A 15,343-nucleotide genomic window follows, 5' to 3' on the forward strand; every position below is an offset into this window, starting at 1 on the left:
AGAAGATATTTGCAATGTATTCCACAGACAAGAGGTCAATATCCCTAAAGGATAAAGAACCCTTAGAAACTGAGGGACAGAGGACAAAAACCCAATGAACAGACAATTCACAAAATCAAGATATATGATTTCTCTCAAACATGTGAGAAAATGTTCAAGTTCACTCATAATTAAAGAAATGCAAATTAAAACAAGACTGAGATATCATTTCTTATCTATCAGACTGGCAAAAATTAAAAAGCAAAAACTTTTTTAAAAATTAAAAAAAAAACATTTTAAAAGTCTTTTTTGGTGGGACTTTGGGAAAACAGGCACTTTCAAATTGGTACAACCCTTCTGAAAGGAAATATGGCAATACCCAACAAAACTACATAGGCACCTGCCTTTGACCCAACAATCCCACTTCTAGAAATCTATCCTGCAGACATACCTCCAACAGTAAAAAATATGAAAGCACAGAGTTATTTATTGCAGCACTGTTTGTAATAACAAAATATTGGAAATAACCTAAGTACCTGTGGTAGGCAGAATAATGGCCCCCCAAAGAAGTCCAAGTCCTAATCCCCAGGACCTGAGAATATGTTACCTTACATGGTAAAAAAGGAACTTTGCAGATGTGACTATATTAAGGGTTTTGTGATGAGGATATTATCCTGAATTATCCAGGTGGCCCCAATGTAATAAGTGAGGGATGGAGGCAAGAGAGTCAGAGTTAGAGAGAGATGAAGATGCTACCCCGCTGGCTTAAAGAAGGAAGAAGGGGACATGAGCCAAGGAATTCAGGTGGCCTCTAGAAACTGGAAAAGGCGAGGACAGGGATTCTTCCCTAGACTCTCCAGAAGGAAATGCGGCCCTGCTGACACCTCGGTTTTCATCCAGTGAGACTCATTTCAAACTTCTGGCCTCCAAAACTGTAGGATAATTAATTTGTGTTGTTTTAAGTCACTAAGTTTGTGATAATTTGTCACAGCAATAGGAAACTAGTATAGTGCCCTAGTAAACATAATTTGAATAAATTAATATATATCCACACAATGGAGTACTATGCAACTGTCAACAAAATGAGGAATATCTCTGTGAACTGATTTGGAGTGAACATATTGTAGAAAATGACAGCTGGGTTTCTCATTGTCTGAGAAAAAACTTACAAATAAAGAAAGGGGAAAGCCTAGAATGAAACATCATACTGGATTGGAATCAGAGGTATCAGCATGAATTCATAGTTTAGAATATATATACTTACAGGTAGACATGGAAATAGTATAAGTGTGTGTATATGCATGGTTTGTATATGTGCGCGTCTTTGCTGAGAAGATCTAAGAACAATGGCCATAGCAATAAGCATAGCTAGAGCCAAGATCTTGACTTCTAAATACCATTCTCTAATAAAAGGAACTAGGACTTCTTGAATAAGTGATTAGTTCCAGGCCTGTGGCAGGGGCAATCTATATGGAATATCTTATCATTACAGAAAATAAGCAAGTAGTCAAAAAAGGATGGAATATGCCAAAAGGACATAGGAGCCAACTGGAAGGAGTTCCCAATAGCCAAAGCTGGAACAAACTTAAGGCACAAAATAAATAAGGATGGTACTAGATGATAACCTATATGATAAAATGTCCATGAGAACATATTGATATAAATAATTGAGTAAATAAATACATGGAGAAGGGGACAGCTTTTCCAATGAACATATATAGAAGGAATGAAGGAGACACAAATCATCATTAGGCAAACACCACAGTAATAACTGTTGCATGTAAGATCCCACCAATGAATATTAGGGTGTGGACATCTTTAGGAGGCCAGTGTTCTACCTACCACATACATACACACAAACATCTGGTTATTTGCACCATACATCACCATCTACCCACCAAATTAGATGAGAACTTCCTTGAATATAGAGCCTTATACTTTACACATTTCTGAATCCTGCTTAGCATTTAGCACATTATTTTATATATATTAATACTATATTTTTAAATTTATAACTATATGTCATTTGTTTAACACCAAACTCTAACAATATACATAAAGGTCAAAGGCTGACTCTCGTATTATGTTTTGTTTTTTTAACCTTTAGTTTGTTGCCTGCACACAGTAAAGAACAAATAAACTGCTTGACTAATCTTTATATGGACCATAAGTGCCTTGCCCACATAGTATGATAGCACAGCAAGGACCTATGGAATCTTTTCTTCCCTCATTCTTTCTGCTTTCTGCTTCCAGTTTCCACCCTATTGTGTAACATCAAAATGCTTTTCCAGCCACTCAGGTGATATAAAATTAGTTTAGGTGTGCCATCTAGTGGCATTTTAGGGAAGTACTCATTTTCGCCTCAGTGATACTTTGCTGAGCGTAGACACCCATCCACCAGCCTCAGTAACAGAGGCCGGACAAAGCAGTGGGAAACTGAAGGTTGCTGATGATCTGAAAACATCATTATAACTAGTAGTGTGAATCCCCTCCAGCTCAACTTGAACCAAAATTGTTAATTAAAAAAAAGGAAACTTTTTTATTTGAAGCCTTTTATAAATTTCTATTAACCAGACTCCAGTGATTGATTTAATTTCATGATGAACTTACCTAAATTGAAAACTTATTTGGTTCCATCTCCAATATACATTATATTTAATCACTGGTGGTCATCCCTTACACTTATGTAACATCATTGAAAAGGAAAGAGCAAAGGTTTTCAACCCAGGCTGTGCATTACAGTCCCTCCGAGAGCTTAAATCAACACCTGCCAGCCACGAAGAGATCCGATTGATCTGGGTGGAACCTAAACATCTGAAAGCCCCTGGGTGAATCGAATGTACAGCCAGAGTTGAGAACCTTGTCACTGGTATAAGATGTAGCTGAATCTCTAATTCTGGTCCTTTCCTCTGAAAGAAACAAACAATAATATGGAATTATTGAGTTACGATTTATCTCTTTTTTTTCACCAAAAAAAAAAAGTAGAACTAACAAAAACCTACTGGGAAAAGGACTCTAGTTAATAGGCTTTTCTTTAATAAAAGTTTTGCTTTATTTCTCCTATTTACTCTTTTTATCAAGATGCCATTAAATAGGAAAAAAACCAAAAGATATGCCATCACAGGCTAAAGATATTAGTGGGTGTGGTGTTTCAATCAGGATTTTTAAAACTTTCCCCTTTGAGGGGCCAGCCCCGTGGCCGAGTGGTTTAAGTTCGCGTGCTCCACTTCGGTGGCCCAGAGTTTCTCCAGTTCGGATCCTGGGCGCAGACATGGCACCGCTCATCAGGCCATGCTGAGGCGGCATCCCAGATGCTACAACTAGAAGGATGCACAATTAAAAATATACAACTATGTACCAGGGGTGCTTGGGGAGAAAAGGGAAGAACAAAATCTTTTAAAAAAAAAATTTCCCTTTGAAAAACTTTCAAAGACATGTCCTCTTCTACCCCAGTGTCCCATTGCTTCCATTTACAGTCCTGCTCAGTCCTAGGGGCTCTAGGACAGAAGGTCAATTCCAGTCCATTGCAGGACAGAGCAATGGCTCCAGCTGAGGCTGAAAGAATGATGCCCCTGAACCCCAGTGCTCTCCGGATGCCAGGGGTGCACAGGGGAGGAAGCAGTACCAATTCTGGGTTGAGGAGGTGAAGGGCAAAAAGTGGTCCTTGCTCCTTTGTGCTCCCCAGTCTCTTCCAGCTGAGAGAGAGCATAATCTCCTGAAACTATTAAGATAACCTCTGAAGTACCTATGTTAAATTCTTTGGTCTGTGTTCCCACAGGGAAAAAAAGCACTGGAATTCAACTGACAGAATTTGAGCAAAGTTTGCAGTGAGGAAGGAAGGAAAATTAAAGCAACCTTTGAGCTGATTCAAGATAGCCCAGTTGTGTCTCCCACATATAAATGTATAATGAAATCGATATGTTACTTGCTTATATTGTAAATATTCATAGTGATGAAAGGACATTCTGCCATTCAGGGATTCCCTGACCCTGATTCCAGATGGCCTAACAGAAGCAATATAGAATCCCAGGGGGAAAAAGAAAAAAACTACAGCCCATCTCCAGGAAGGCCATTTCCCAGTATAGCAGCGCCACCTGCCGAACACTGGCACCAAATACATCCTGTATTAGTTTCTTGGTGCTGCCATCAGGAAGTACTGCAAAGTGGGTGGCTTATGCAACAGAAACTTATTGTCTCAGTTCTGGAGGCTGGAAGTCCGAAATTAACGTGTCAGTAGGGCTGGTTTCTTAACAGGGCTGTGAGGGAAGGATCTGTTCCAGGCTTCTCTCCTTGGCTTGTAAACGGCCAACATCATATTCACATGGCACTCTCCCTGTATGCATGTCTCTGGGACCAAATTTCCCCTTTTTATAAGGACATCAATCATATTGGATTAGGGCCCACCCTAGTGACCTCATTTTAACTTGATTAACTCTGTGAAGACTCTGTCCCCAGGTAAGGTCACATTCTGAGGTAGTGGGAGTTAGGGCTTTAACATATGAATTTAGGGTAGACAAAATTCACCCCATAACATCCCCTTTCAAAAAGGGGAGGCAGCTGTTGGCTTACTACCGAGCTTTTGTTAAGGATGAACACCTGACCCAAGGGGGCCTTATGACTCTCAGGCCTGACATCTCGATTTTGGAGGGGGTCAACAAGCACCCGACAACCACAAGGAAAGGGCCCATTTGCTGGTAAAATGAAAATATACTTGAGGGTATGGCTGGCTTGGCCCTATTGTCATCTCAGTTTTGTATAGAGGAGTAATAGCTACCCCTTTGGGAAAAACTTTATTCCCCACTCTGCCGCCTGAAGCAACGCTACTGGCTCAGTAGGGCCCTTGGATTCACAGAGATTCTCCTAAATGCCCAGGCCTTGTTCATCTTTGGTTCAACTAAGCTGAAAACTTATGGTGCCAACAGTGTTTCTGCCAGTTTGACCTCAGCGCCAGTTATAGTGGTCGATGGGATCAGTGGACAGAAGTCAAGGCTGTTCTCAAAGCTCTGGTCGGTCGGGCTGAGGGGCAGGTAGTTGAGAGCGGCAATAAGCCATGAGCCCTGAATGTCCCAGCACATTCTTGCTGGGTAGGCCAAGAATGCAAGGCTCAGACTGCTCTTTGTTCAGGCTGTTTCTCTGGGCTGTGTTTGTAGTGAACAACCTTGAGGAATGAGGTAACCCCTTCCACCAACTCCACCAGCTCCCCACTCACTATAAAAGCAGCAGATTCCCCAAACCCAGGGTTCCTCAAATGTGCCACAAACCCACTGAGTGCACTACACCTACTTAGGCCCAAGTTTATCACCTCTGTGAGGCTTGAGGGGCATGGGGGATTGACACCAACCTCATGCTCATGCTGCTTGCTGTGCTATGAGTAATAAAGTCCCCTCTCTCTGACGTAGGTGTCTCCTGTGTTCTGCAGCATCCATGAGATAGTATCAGGCTAATGTGTCAGCTTGCAAGTAGGGTAAAATCCCAAACCCTTCACACACCCTGACTTCATGAGGACTGACATAAGAGTAAAAGCCCTATAGTTTCCGGAGGGCTTGGACAAGGACTCTCTGAGCATGTGACATATTTAACTGGTTCAGACACCTAACGTTTGGTCTCCCTTAGGTGACTTTGCTCTGTAACAATAATTCAGTTGCCCATTCTTTCAATTATTCCATTCCTCAAAAAGAAGTTTTTACACTGCACAAGACACTCTGATCACTTTTTTTTTTTAAAGATTGGCACTTGAGTTAACATCTGTTGCCAATCTTTTTTTTTTTTTCTTCTTCTTCTCTCCAAAGCCCCCAGTACGTAGTTGTATATTCTAGTTGTAAGTGCTTCTGGTTGTGCTATGTGGGAGGCTGCTTCAGTGTGGCTTGATGAACAGTGCTAGGTCCACATCCAGGATCTGAACCAATGAACCCCTGGGCCACCGAAGCGGAGCATGTGAACTTAACCACTGGGCCATGGGGCCCATCCCTGATCACTTTTTATTAGCAATAACAACAACAGCAACAACTAATACTTATAGAGTGAGAGTCGTTGTCCTAAAGACTTGAGTCTTTGTTCTGTATACTCTCTGTAAACTATCATCTTTACTCCTGAAAACAACACTTGAAGGGGATACTGTCACCTCCAGTTTACAGATTAGGAGACTAAGGCACAAGTCATAGTTGGTCAGGGGCAGAGGTGGGATTCAAACCCAGGCAGTCTGGCTTTAGTCCTCACTTTGAACCACTCACTATGGTCTCACAGTAGGACCGTCTCCTCCCAGGGCCAGAATGAACCACAGAGGCCTAGAGATCTTTGTCTGAAATCTTAGGAAAACAATTCTGGTCAAACTTTTAACACTTCATTTTGACATATGACATTTTAAAATACTTTTTGACAACTTATATTAGGCAATTAGACAGTCTTCTACTTTGCTCTGATCTTTTCTATCCAGCCTATGTATAAACCCAGTGTCAAGTTTTCACACTCTGTATTAATTTCCTATTGCTGTTATAACAAATTATCAAACTTAGTGGCTTAAAACAATAGGACAAATTTATCATCTCATAGTTCTGGAGGTCGAAGTTCCAAATGGGCTGGTGGGACTGTGTTCCCTCTGGAGACTCTAGGGGGAGAATCCATATCCTTGCATTTCCAGCTTCTAGAGGCTGCCTGAATTCCTTGGCTCATGGCCTTTTACTCCATCTTCAAAGCCAGCAGCGTAGCATCTTCAAATCTCTCTCTCTGATGTTTACCCTCTTGCCTCCCTCTTTCCCTTATAAGGATCCCTGTGATTACACTGGGTCTATCCAGATAATCCAGGATCTTCCCCATCTCAAACTCCTCAACTTAATCACATTGCAGTCTCTTTTGCCGTGGTAACATATTCAGGGGGGATCAGGATGGAGACATCTTTGGGGAGGGGCCGCAATTCTGCCGACCCTGGACTCTAAGCAGTTATTTCTTCCCGCAGTATAGACATTTTTACACAAATACCAGGATTGGAGATTTAAACAAGCCCATTCACCAGATAAATAATAATCCATTTCATCTTCGCTGTGAGGACAGAGCTCCCAGAGCATTAACCTTTTGGGTCAAAGAGAACATACTGCTGGAACACATGTGGTAGAAGCTTGAACCACTGTAACAACATAAAAGCTTAATCATTTGAAAATGTACCTGAAGTCGAGCATTCATAAGCATGAACTCCTGTTGGTTTTTCATGTTTTCATTCATAGATTTTGAAAATATAAACCCCATCTTGACCTAAAATGTAAAAAAGCAAAGACGCTTAAAACAATATATTCTACATGCATCCTCATATGCTCTGCTTTGAGCTACCATGAGCATATAACAACACACACACAAAATTTCTGACCTGGGAAAACCGTGTGGATTCTAGTCTTTGCTCCTAACTAGCTCTCTGGCCTTAGGCAAACTTAACCAGCCTGGCCATCATTTATTTACCTAAGACCAGCTGATTGAACTAGATGATTCTAAAATCTTCTCCTGCTCTAAAGTATATGGCTCCATGTTTCCTGATTTTGCTTCCTACTGTAAATCTTGAAGAACTGAATAGTTTAAAACAAACCAACCCAAAAAAACCCTCTCTTTTTGTGAGGGACAGGGTGGATACCATCCATCCTTTTACTTCTATGCAGTCTCATGAGAGAACTTTTGCTTCTGAGGAGCGGTGATTCAGAAGATGCTTTGTGCCCCTTGGGGGCGAGTTTCTCTGTGCTCCTTGCATTTGTGTTTCAGGAAGTTTTAGGTGTCTCAAGGTCACTGGACCAATACTCTTCCTGTAATCCCTGCCCCTATCCTACACACTCCCTATTTCCATGCACCCATTGCTGACATCCGTTGGCCATCCTCCTCTAGCTTCACCTTTGTTCTCTTTAAGCTATTACTGAAGTTCTCAAAAGGGGAAAAACAGGAGACTTAAATGTCGTGGGAAACCCAATTTTTAAAAGAATACTTAGTATTGTCTATCTTATTTATTTACTTAAGAAGTTAAGTAGGCTGTCACTTCTAGGTGAACCAGAACTCAAATTTTTTGTTCTTAATCCACTTGGGTAAGTACAGAAGACCTTCAGTTAGTTGTTGATTTTACTTTCAGAAGACTGCAAAACTCAGGGAAGTTACAACTGTTCTACCTTCCTCAACAATGTTGCTGATTCTCTTTGACAGGCTGTAGAGCAGGCTTGTGAACCTCAGGTCAGAGTGGCAAGTCATAATGCTTTCTATCCAGGATTCACAGAATTCTGCAGGAAGTCCAGAAGAGCTCCTATTTTCCATATCCTTGTCAGGAAACCCTGGGTTCTGACTAACTGGGGAGAAGGCAGGGGAGAGGGAGGGCATTTCATGCCACGTGGAATGGGTTATCCCTGCTAATGGGGCTCCAGGTGAGTGGGAACCACAAGCCAGACTTCAGTGGCTTCCCTGTATTCTGGCCAAAGATGCACCCTGTAATTACAGGGGCCTCTGAGCCAGAGTCAGCTTCAATGCTGGGCACAGGCAACCACTCACCAGAGAGAAGGGGTGCAGCCCTGAACAGGCCTGGGAGGTCATGAGGTTTCTCTCCCTCTCTGCCACTGCCCCACTGCATCCTATGACCAGAGTTAGAGGCTACCAAGGGTGGGAGGATCTAGCAGAAGTTCTCTCCTTTTCTCCAAACTCTGACAGGCACATGTCAATTGTCTCCTACAGCAGAGCTTGCTTGAAGGCAGGAGCAATATATTACCCATCTTGGCAGTCTCCATGGTGTCTCTTTCCCATAAATGTTTGCAGAAAGCATGAGTGATACAAGAGAAAGCATGGCTCAGGCCACTTGCCATTTCTATTTGTCCTCTGCACATGGAAGTAGATGATTGAGTTTTTACATATCCTGCAAACATTTATAAAGAGAACAACTGTCCTTTAATCCCGTTCCTACACACACCCTGCATGTCACAGAGCTGTGTCTCTGACAGTGCCCCTATTTATAGAGGGTAGGATTCCCCCTGAAATGCAGGGACAGTCCTCATGTCAGCCATCTAAGGAAGAGAAACTACTTGGAAAGTTAGGACCTAGGCTTACCTCTTTCTGGGCTTTGCTTTCTTGTAGTCTGGATGTTTTATGTTAATGACACTCCTCAGAGTTAAAGCTGGAAGCCAAGCAGGTAGAAGAGCTTACCCACGTCCTCTGCGGAGACCAAACCTGTAAATGATTGCACCACACCTTGTCAACTATGCCCTGGAGTTCAGTATTTTCAACCTTCCTCTCCTTCCCCACCCTATCAAACCATCATGCTGTACGCCTTAAACTTATACAGTGATGTATGTCAATTATTTCTCAATAAAACTGGGGGGAAAAAAGAAGCAAGAGTGACCTTGCAATAGAGATAACTTTGAATTCAGTCAATTGCATAAGTCTTTCCAAAATTCCAAGACTTTATCATTGGTGACAAATGTCTTGCTACTTACAGCTTAGACGCCAGTGTGTCTCAGAGGGCTGAGAATGCTGATTTGGTTCCCTTTTGCCTTCATTTTGCCTTTGATTACTCCTTAGACCTTAGAAAGGGCTCTTTCATGCCCCAGCCCTGCCTCAGCAGTGCTGTAGATTACAATGGAAGGGGTATTTCTGAGGACTGTTGGGACTGCAAGTTCCAGGCAGCCTTCTTCCAGTCACCCCTGGGGACCTGGATTTGATTTTACTTACTAAAAAAAAAACGATAATTCCATGACCCATCGTGACCTCTGTCATTCAAATTTCCGCACTGACTCATTTCCTGATCAAATGACACATTATCTACATTTATGACTGGTTGCATAATTACAATCATTTTCAACAAGTCTTTATGTTCCATTCAAACTAGACCTCTTCGCCTGCAAATTCCAGCACCGAACCTACAGCTTCCAGGAGGTTTCCCCTAATTTAACTCCACCCGCGCTCCCTGGACCCAATTACTGTCACTTGGGAACTTCCTGCAGTGGTGTGCTGATTTCCGTGATAATGCTCTGCTTTCTTTCCCCAGCTCGATTACATTACAGGAGAGGCCAGAAGTCCTCGCGACGGCAAGAGACTCTTCTGAGAGGGGGGTGGCTCTAGCGGTCAGCACTAGGGGCTGGAGGAGAGCCAAGGGCGGGCGCTAAGGGGGTTGGGGGCGCCTAGCCCGGCTGGGCAAGCCCGGGGCCCCGGAGCTCAGCGCTGCAGACGCGGCCGCACGGACCCACCCTCCCACCCACCTGCGGCCGGCCGGTCCCGCACGGCCGGCGCTCACTCACTGGGCAGCGGGCGGCGGAGGCGCGGGGACACCGGGATAGCAGCAGAGGCCTAGCAGCCCGGGGTCCCCTATACCTCAGCAGTGACCCGGCCTCGCCCCGAAGAGCCTCGGGATTGGCTGGCATGATAGTAGATTCCGAGCCTCAGCCAATCAGCGCAGCCCTTGGCTTCCTTAAAGGGCCCGCATGCCTGACCCGAGGCCTCGCTTTCTGGCCAGGCCCCTAGAGGGGCAGGTCAAGGAGGCAAATTCAAAGCTGCAGCCACTCAGCTGTCAGATTTTGAGGGGAGGCAGAGGAAACAGAATGGAAATCTCAAAGGCCTCAGTGCGGTTTTCAGTTACCCGCGTATATGAGGAATCCATGCTCCAGCGCTGAGCTAAGCTTCAATAGCCCTGGATAATGAGCTATCTCCCTGTTATTCTCCAGAAGTAGCGCCAACGACCCCTGTTGAGTCAGTTTCTGAGAAGAGAATGCGTCTCATGAAGGGTTGTCCCTTATATCCACAGTTATAAACATTTTTAAGGGCTTTTCTATTTGCAGAATAGGTTTAATGTTGAGGGTGGACTTTTTTCTCTCTCCATTTGAATCTCAACACAGTTTATTTAATCTATTAGAGCCTCAGTCTCCTCATCTGTTAAATTGCCTCTATTAAAATGGCAAAAAGGTTAAGACAGGAAATGAAAAAGAGCAGACTTGACCAAAGTTACTAATTCTTTATTTTTGGACAGAGCCATCTGTCTCCCCTGCTGTTCTGAGAGATGTCCATTTCTTCTCACCCCCACCAGCAATTTCTATCTTGAGTAAGCCAAGCCTCTCTCCCAGCCTCTTTGAGAGAGCATTTGAGGAACTGTTGGCACTGTGTTCTTTGCTGCTAGATGGCTTAGAAGAATAGCAGGGACTTCACCAGGCTCTGGCCTTGAGGAAGGTCCATGAGGAAGGTCTCTGCTCTTAGCCCTGGCTGATCACCATGTCAGTGGAGGCAACTAACCTTCCCCAGGCTCAGCCTGTGGGTGAACACCACACCGACCTCCTAGGCTTGCCTTGATGCTCTCAGCACCGGCCCTCAGTACTCTAGAGCTTGGGTCCCACATTCCAGACACTATTTGTTGAATGGCTGGGTGGGGACATCTCACTAGCATCTCTGTTTCCAGTTTTTGGAGTGGATATGTTCCCAAGGAGCAAAGCCATGTGGAGTTTTGACTCTTTAAGGGAGGATAACAACTGATAAAAGAAGTGGGGAATAGCATTTGGGTACACAGACTCTAAAAGTACCACAAGTAGATTCAATGTACAGCTCTGTCACTGTCACTCTTTATCCTCTCCAAAACTTAGTTTTATCGTCTCTACCATAGACTCAAGCCATCTAACTTATGAGATTGTGAAGACTAAATGAGAAAATATATTTAGGCACTTAGCACAGTGTCTGGCACATAGTTAGCATTCACTAAACCGTAGTAACCAGCAACCATAGGGAGCTGTTACTAACTCTAGGTCAGAAGGGATGAAGGGGAGGGAGCAGTTACTAAAACCAGGCAAGAGCCATACTGTGGCTGTAGGAGAGGGCAACCCAATGGGAGCTATGTTGTTCAGTAGCAGAAAGCAGTCAATGCTGATCTTTGGCCCAGTAGGATGAGATCCTATGGTTGTAGCCACTGCTAGGACCTCAGCTCAAAGTGGGGACAAAATGGAGAAGAAAGACCCATCTCTCTGTACCCCATGCTCTGGTATCCTGCTGAGGAATTATATTGGCTGGATCTACAGGACACCAGAAGATGAGGGAGTCAGGTTGATGCAGTCTATAGAGGTCAGCCTCTTATACATAAAGACTGGAGGGACAAATGGAAAATATACAGCACACCATTTCTACAACATTGGGTTTATCGTGGTTAGAAGTCCTAGTTCAAAATGAAGAAATGCCCTCACTAGAGGACCCAGCCATGGTTCTGTTGAATTGGAAGCTGAAACTGCGCCTTGATCATTGTGGTTCCTCATAGTGATGGAATTGGGTAACTGATCCCAGTTACCAAGGGGAAATTGGGTTGCAGCTCTACAGTGAGGGCGAGGAGAACTGTGCATGATGCCTAGAAATTCACTGGGCACGTCTTAATACTCCACGTGCAAGAAAAATGATCAGATAACTGCAGTAACCTGATAAAGTCAGACCACTTCAATTTCAGACCATGAGGAAAGTAAAGTGTTGCATCACCACACCGAGTAAAAAATCCTGATCTCCAAGATACTGCACAGGACAAGGGAAATATAAATGAATGAAGTAGGAAGCTATGATTATCAATTTTAGCCTTACAACAAGCTGTAGAAGCAAGGACTGTTGTGGCTCTGCATATAAAATGTTAATCCTTTTTTTCCCTGCCCCTCTTTTCTTGTTACCTTGTATGAAGAGTACTGGTGGAGACAAATATTACAATTTAGTTTCTAGGTCAGAGTATACCTGGATTGATATCACCTCAAAGCAATATGGTGGTTGGTGGGATTCTGTGATTCTTACATGTAGGAGATGAGCTTCTCTTCATCTGAGCAAAGGGCAAGAATAAATGCTGAGTGGCAAAACAGATAGACTATATATGGGTTTTATGCTTACCTTCCCTCATATCCATTCTCCTCCCTTCCCTGCCCTGTCCTATCCCCCAGAAGCTGACCTGTTTGGAAAGCTTCACCTGAGCTCTCCTCAGCTAGTTTCCATTTGGGTTTGCACAGTGGGGGTCATCCACAGGACACCAGAGGCAGGAGGAAAGAGAGGTAGGGTATGTTTTCTCCATTCTTTCTCTGTTTGAGGGTGAGGATCTGATGGTGGTTATGTCCTTCCACAACTGCAGGTCTTGAACAGTGGCCTCTCCTCCGTGGCTCCAGCTCATGGAGCTCTGAAAACACTTTCTTCCCTTGCTTGTTAGCTGAGAGGTGGTATGGGCTTCCCACTATTGCTAGACTCTCAACTCGATGGTCTTCTTACCCCATCGACACTCCTTTAAACAGTGTCTTCATTGATATCTCTTAAGTGGAATCAACTGAGTAGAATTCCGATTCCTGATGGAAACCCAATGGCTACACTTTAAACCGTACACATACATTATAAATACTCCTGTATGTATGATATTGCTCACAATTTTAAAATGTAAGTGAAAAAAATGACCATGGGAATATATACCCTGGGAATTGAGAGAAATTTGGTATCAATATTGAATACATTTTATAGAATGTGAGGTAAGAGGATTGAAGGAAATTTATTTCGATATCAAATAACATATAACTTTAACTGGTATGTGCGTTATGTCTAATTGTATGAATTTGTAAATGTATGTGTATATGTTTTCACACAAACATATAAATAGGTGCTTGTTCTCATTTTTCATTATAGCATAAGGATTTCATGTTGTTACATAGCATTCACATATACCATTTTTTATTTATTTTTTAAAGATTTTATTTTTTCCTTTTTCTCCCCAAAGCCCCCCGGTACATAGTTGTATATTCTTCATTGTGGGTCCTGCTAGTTGTGGCATGTGGGATGCTGCCTCAGCGTGGCTTGATGAGCAGTGCCAAGTCCGCACCCAGGATTCGAACCAACGAAACACTGCGCCGCCTGCAGCGGAGCGCGCAAACTTAACCACTCGGCCACGGGGCCAGCCCCCTCACATATACCATTTTTAATAGGTATATGATTTTCCACAAGTTTGTGTACAATTTTTTTGCCACTGTCAATAACATCATGAAGACCAACTTCATATATATAGTTTTTTAATATGTTGATTGGAAATACTGGGTTAAATAGTATAAATATTTTAGAATTGGTGTAAAACCCTCAACTCACTGAAAGTCCCCTATCCCGGGAGAGTAAAATTCCTCAATATTTCCCCATACACTTTAAAGTAATTTGTTTTTTCTTAAAGATTGGCACATGAGCTAACATCTGTTGCCAATCTTCCTTTTTTTTCTTCTTCTTCTTCTCCCCAAAGCCCCCTAGTACATAGTTGTATATTCTAGTTGCAAGTCCTTCTGGCTGTGCTATGTGGGACGCTGCCTCAGCGTGGCCTGATGAGCGGTGCCATGTCCATGCCCAGAATCGAACCTGTGAAACCCTGGGCCACCGAAGCAGAGAACACAAACTTAACCATCTGGCCACGGGGCCAGCCCCTAAAGTAGTTTTTCAAAAACAAAGTTTTTGAAAGCTCAAGATGTATTTAATAGTATTTCCTTTTAACAGAAATACTTTCACAAGATGTGTGAATTTCTCTGTTAATCTGGGAACCCGGTTTAGCCAAGAACCTCTGTCTGTGAAAGGGAGCAAGTAGTTGTACCGTCTGGGGCTGAGGCTAGAATTTCTTCAGTATTAAGCTGTTCTGGAATGGTATTGCCCATGCTCTGAGGAACACGTTCTGAATTTTAACCTTACACCTCAATCATGGAGCACGCCTGTAGCCTGGGCACAATCTGAACCAGAGCATCTCTGAGCTTTGTACAAACCTTGTTTGGACTTTGTCCATTCCTCAACAGTGACACCATGTGGCAGTGTAATATAATGGCAGTGGTAGACTCACGCAGTTCTCTCCCTACCTAGAGATTTTTAAATTGAGATATACTTCACATACCATAAAATCCACTGCTTTAAAGTATGCGATTTGGTGGCTTTTAGGATATTCAGAGAGTTGTGCAACCATCACCACTATCTAATTCTCTAATATTTTCATCACCCCAAAAAGAAACCCCATATGCAATAGCCATCACTCTCCATTTACTCCCTTCCCTCAGCCCCCAGCAACCCCAATCTGCTTTTTGTCTCAATAGATTTGCCTATTCTAGACATTCCATATAAGCGGAGTCATACAATATACGGTCTTTTGTATCTGGCTTCTTTCAGTTAGCATAAGCTTTTCAGGGTTCATCCAAGTTGTAGCATGTATCAGTACTTCATTCCTTTTTATGGCTGAAAAATATCCCCATGCTTGGGTATACTACATTTTGTTTATCCATTCAAAATTAATGGACATTTATATTATTCCAACTTTTTTGCTGTAATGAGTAATGCTGCTATGAATGTTCATGTACACGTTTTCGTATATATGTTTTCAGTTTTCTTGGGTATATATGTAGGAATGGAATTACTGGGT

At 43.0% G+C, this 15,343-nt stretch overlaps 1 protein-coding gene across 9 annotated transcripts in view; it reads right to left on the reverse strand.

Moving 5' to 3' along the window:
* PLGRKT (plasminogen receptor with a C-terminal lysine) overlaps positions 1-10,370 on the reverse strand; it is a 40,219-nt gene extending 29,849 nt beyond the window's left edge. For 3 of the 9 annotated variants that reach the window (XM_070589995.1, XM_070590000.1, XM_070590001.1), the window contains exons 1-3: positions 10,224-10,354; positions 9,037-9,156; positions 7,138-7,224 (exon numbers count right to left, since the gene is read on the reverse strand). In XM_070589995.1, the coding sequence (XP_070446096.1) occupies positions 7,138-7,218 (81 nt within the window). In that variant the 5' untranslated portion in view covers positions 7,219-7,224; positions 9,037-9,156; positions 10,224-10,354. Of the gene's footprint in view, positions 1-7,137; positions 7,225-9,036; positions 9,157-9,422; positions 9,657-10,184 lie in introns of all 9 variants that reach the window. The other 6 variants (XM_070589997.1, XM_070589996.1, XM_070590002.1 and 3 more) reach the window with 6 other exon arrangements.
* Positions 10,371-15,343: the final 4,973 nt, after the last annotated feature.

This window comes from Equus przewalskii, chromosome 22 (assembly GCF_037783145.1).
Source record: "Equus przewalskii isolate Varuska chromosome 22, EquPr2, whole genome shotgun sequence".
Taxonomy (NCBI): Eukaryota; Metazoa; Chordata; class Mammalia; order Perissodactyla; family Equidae; genus Equus; species Equus przewalskii.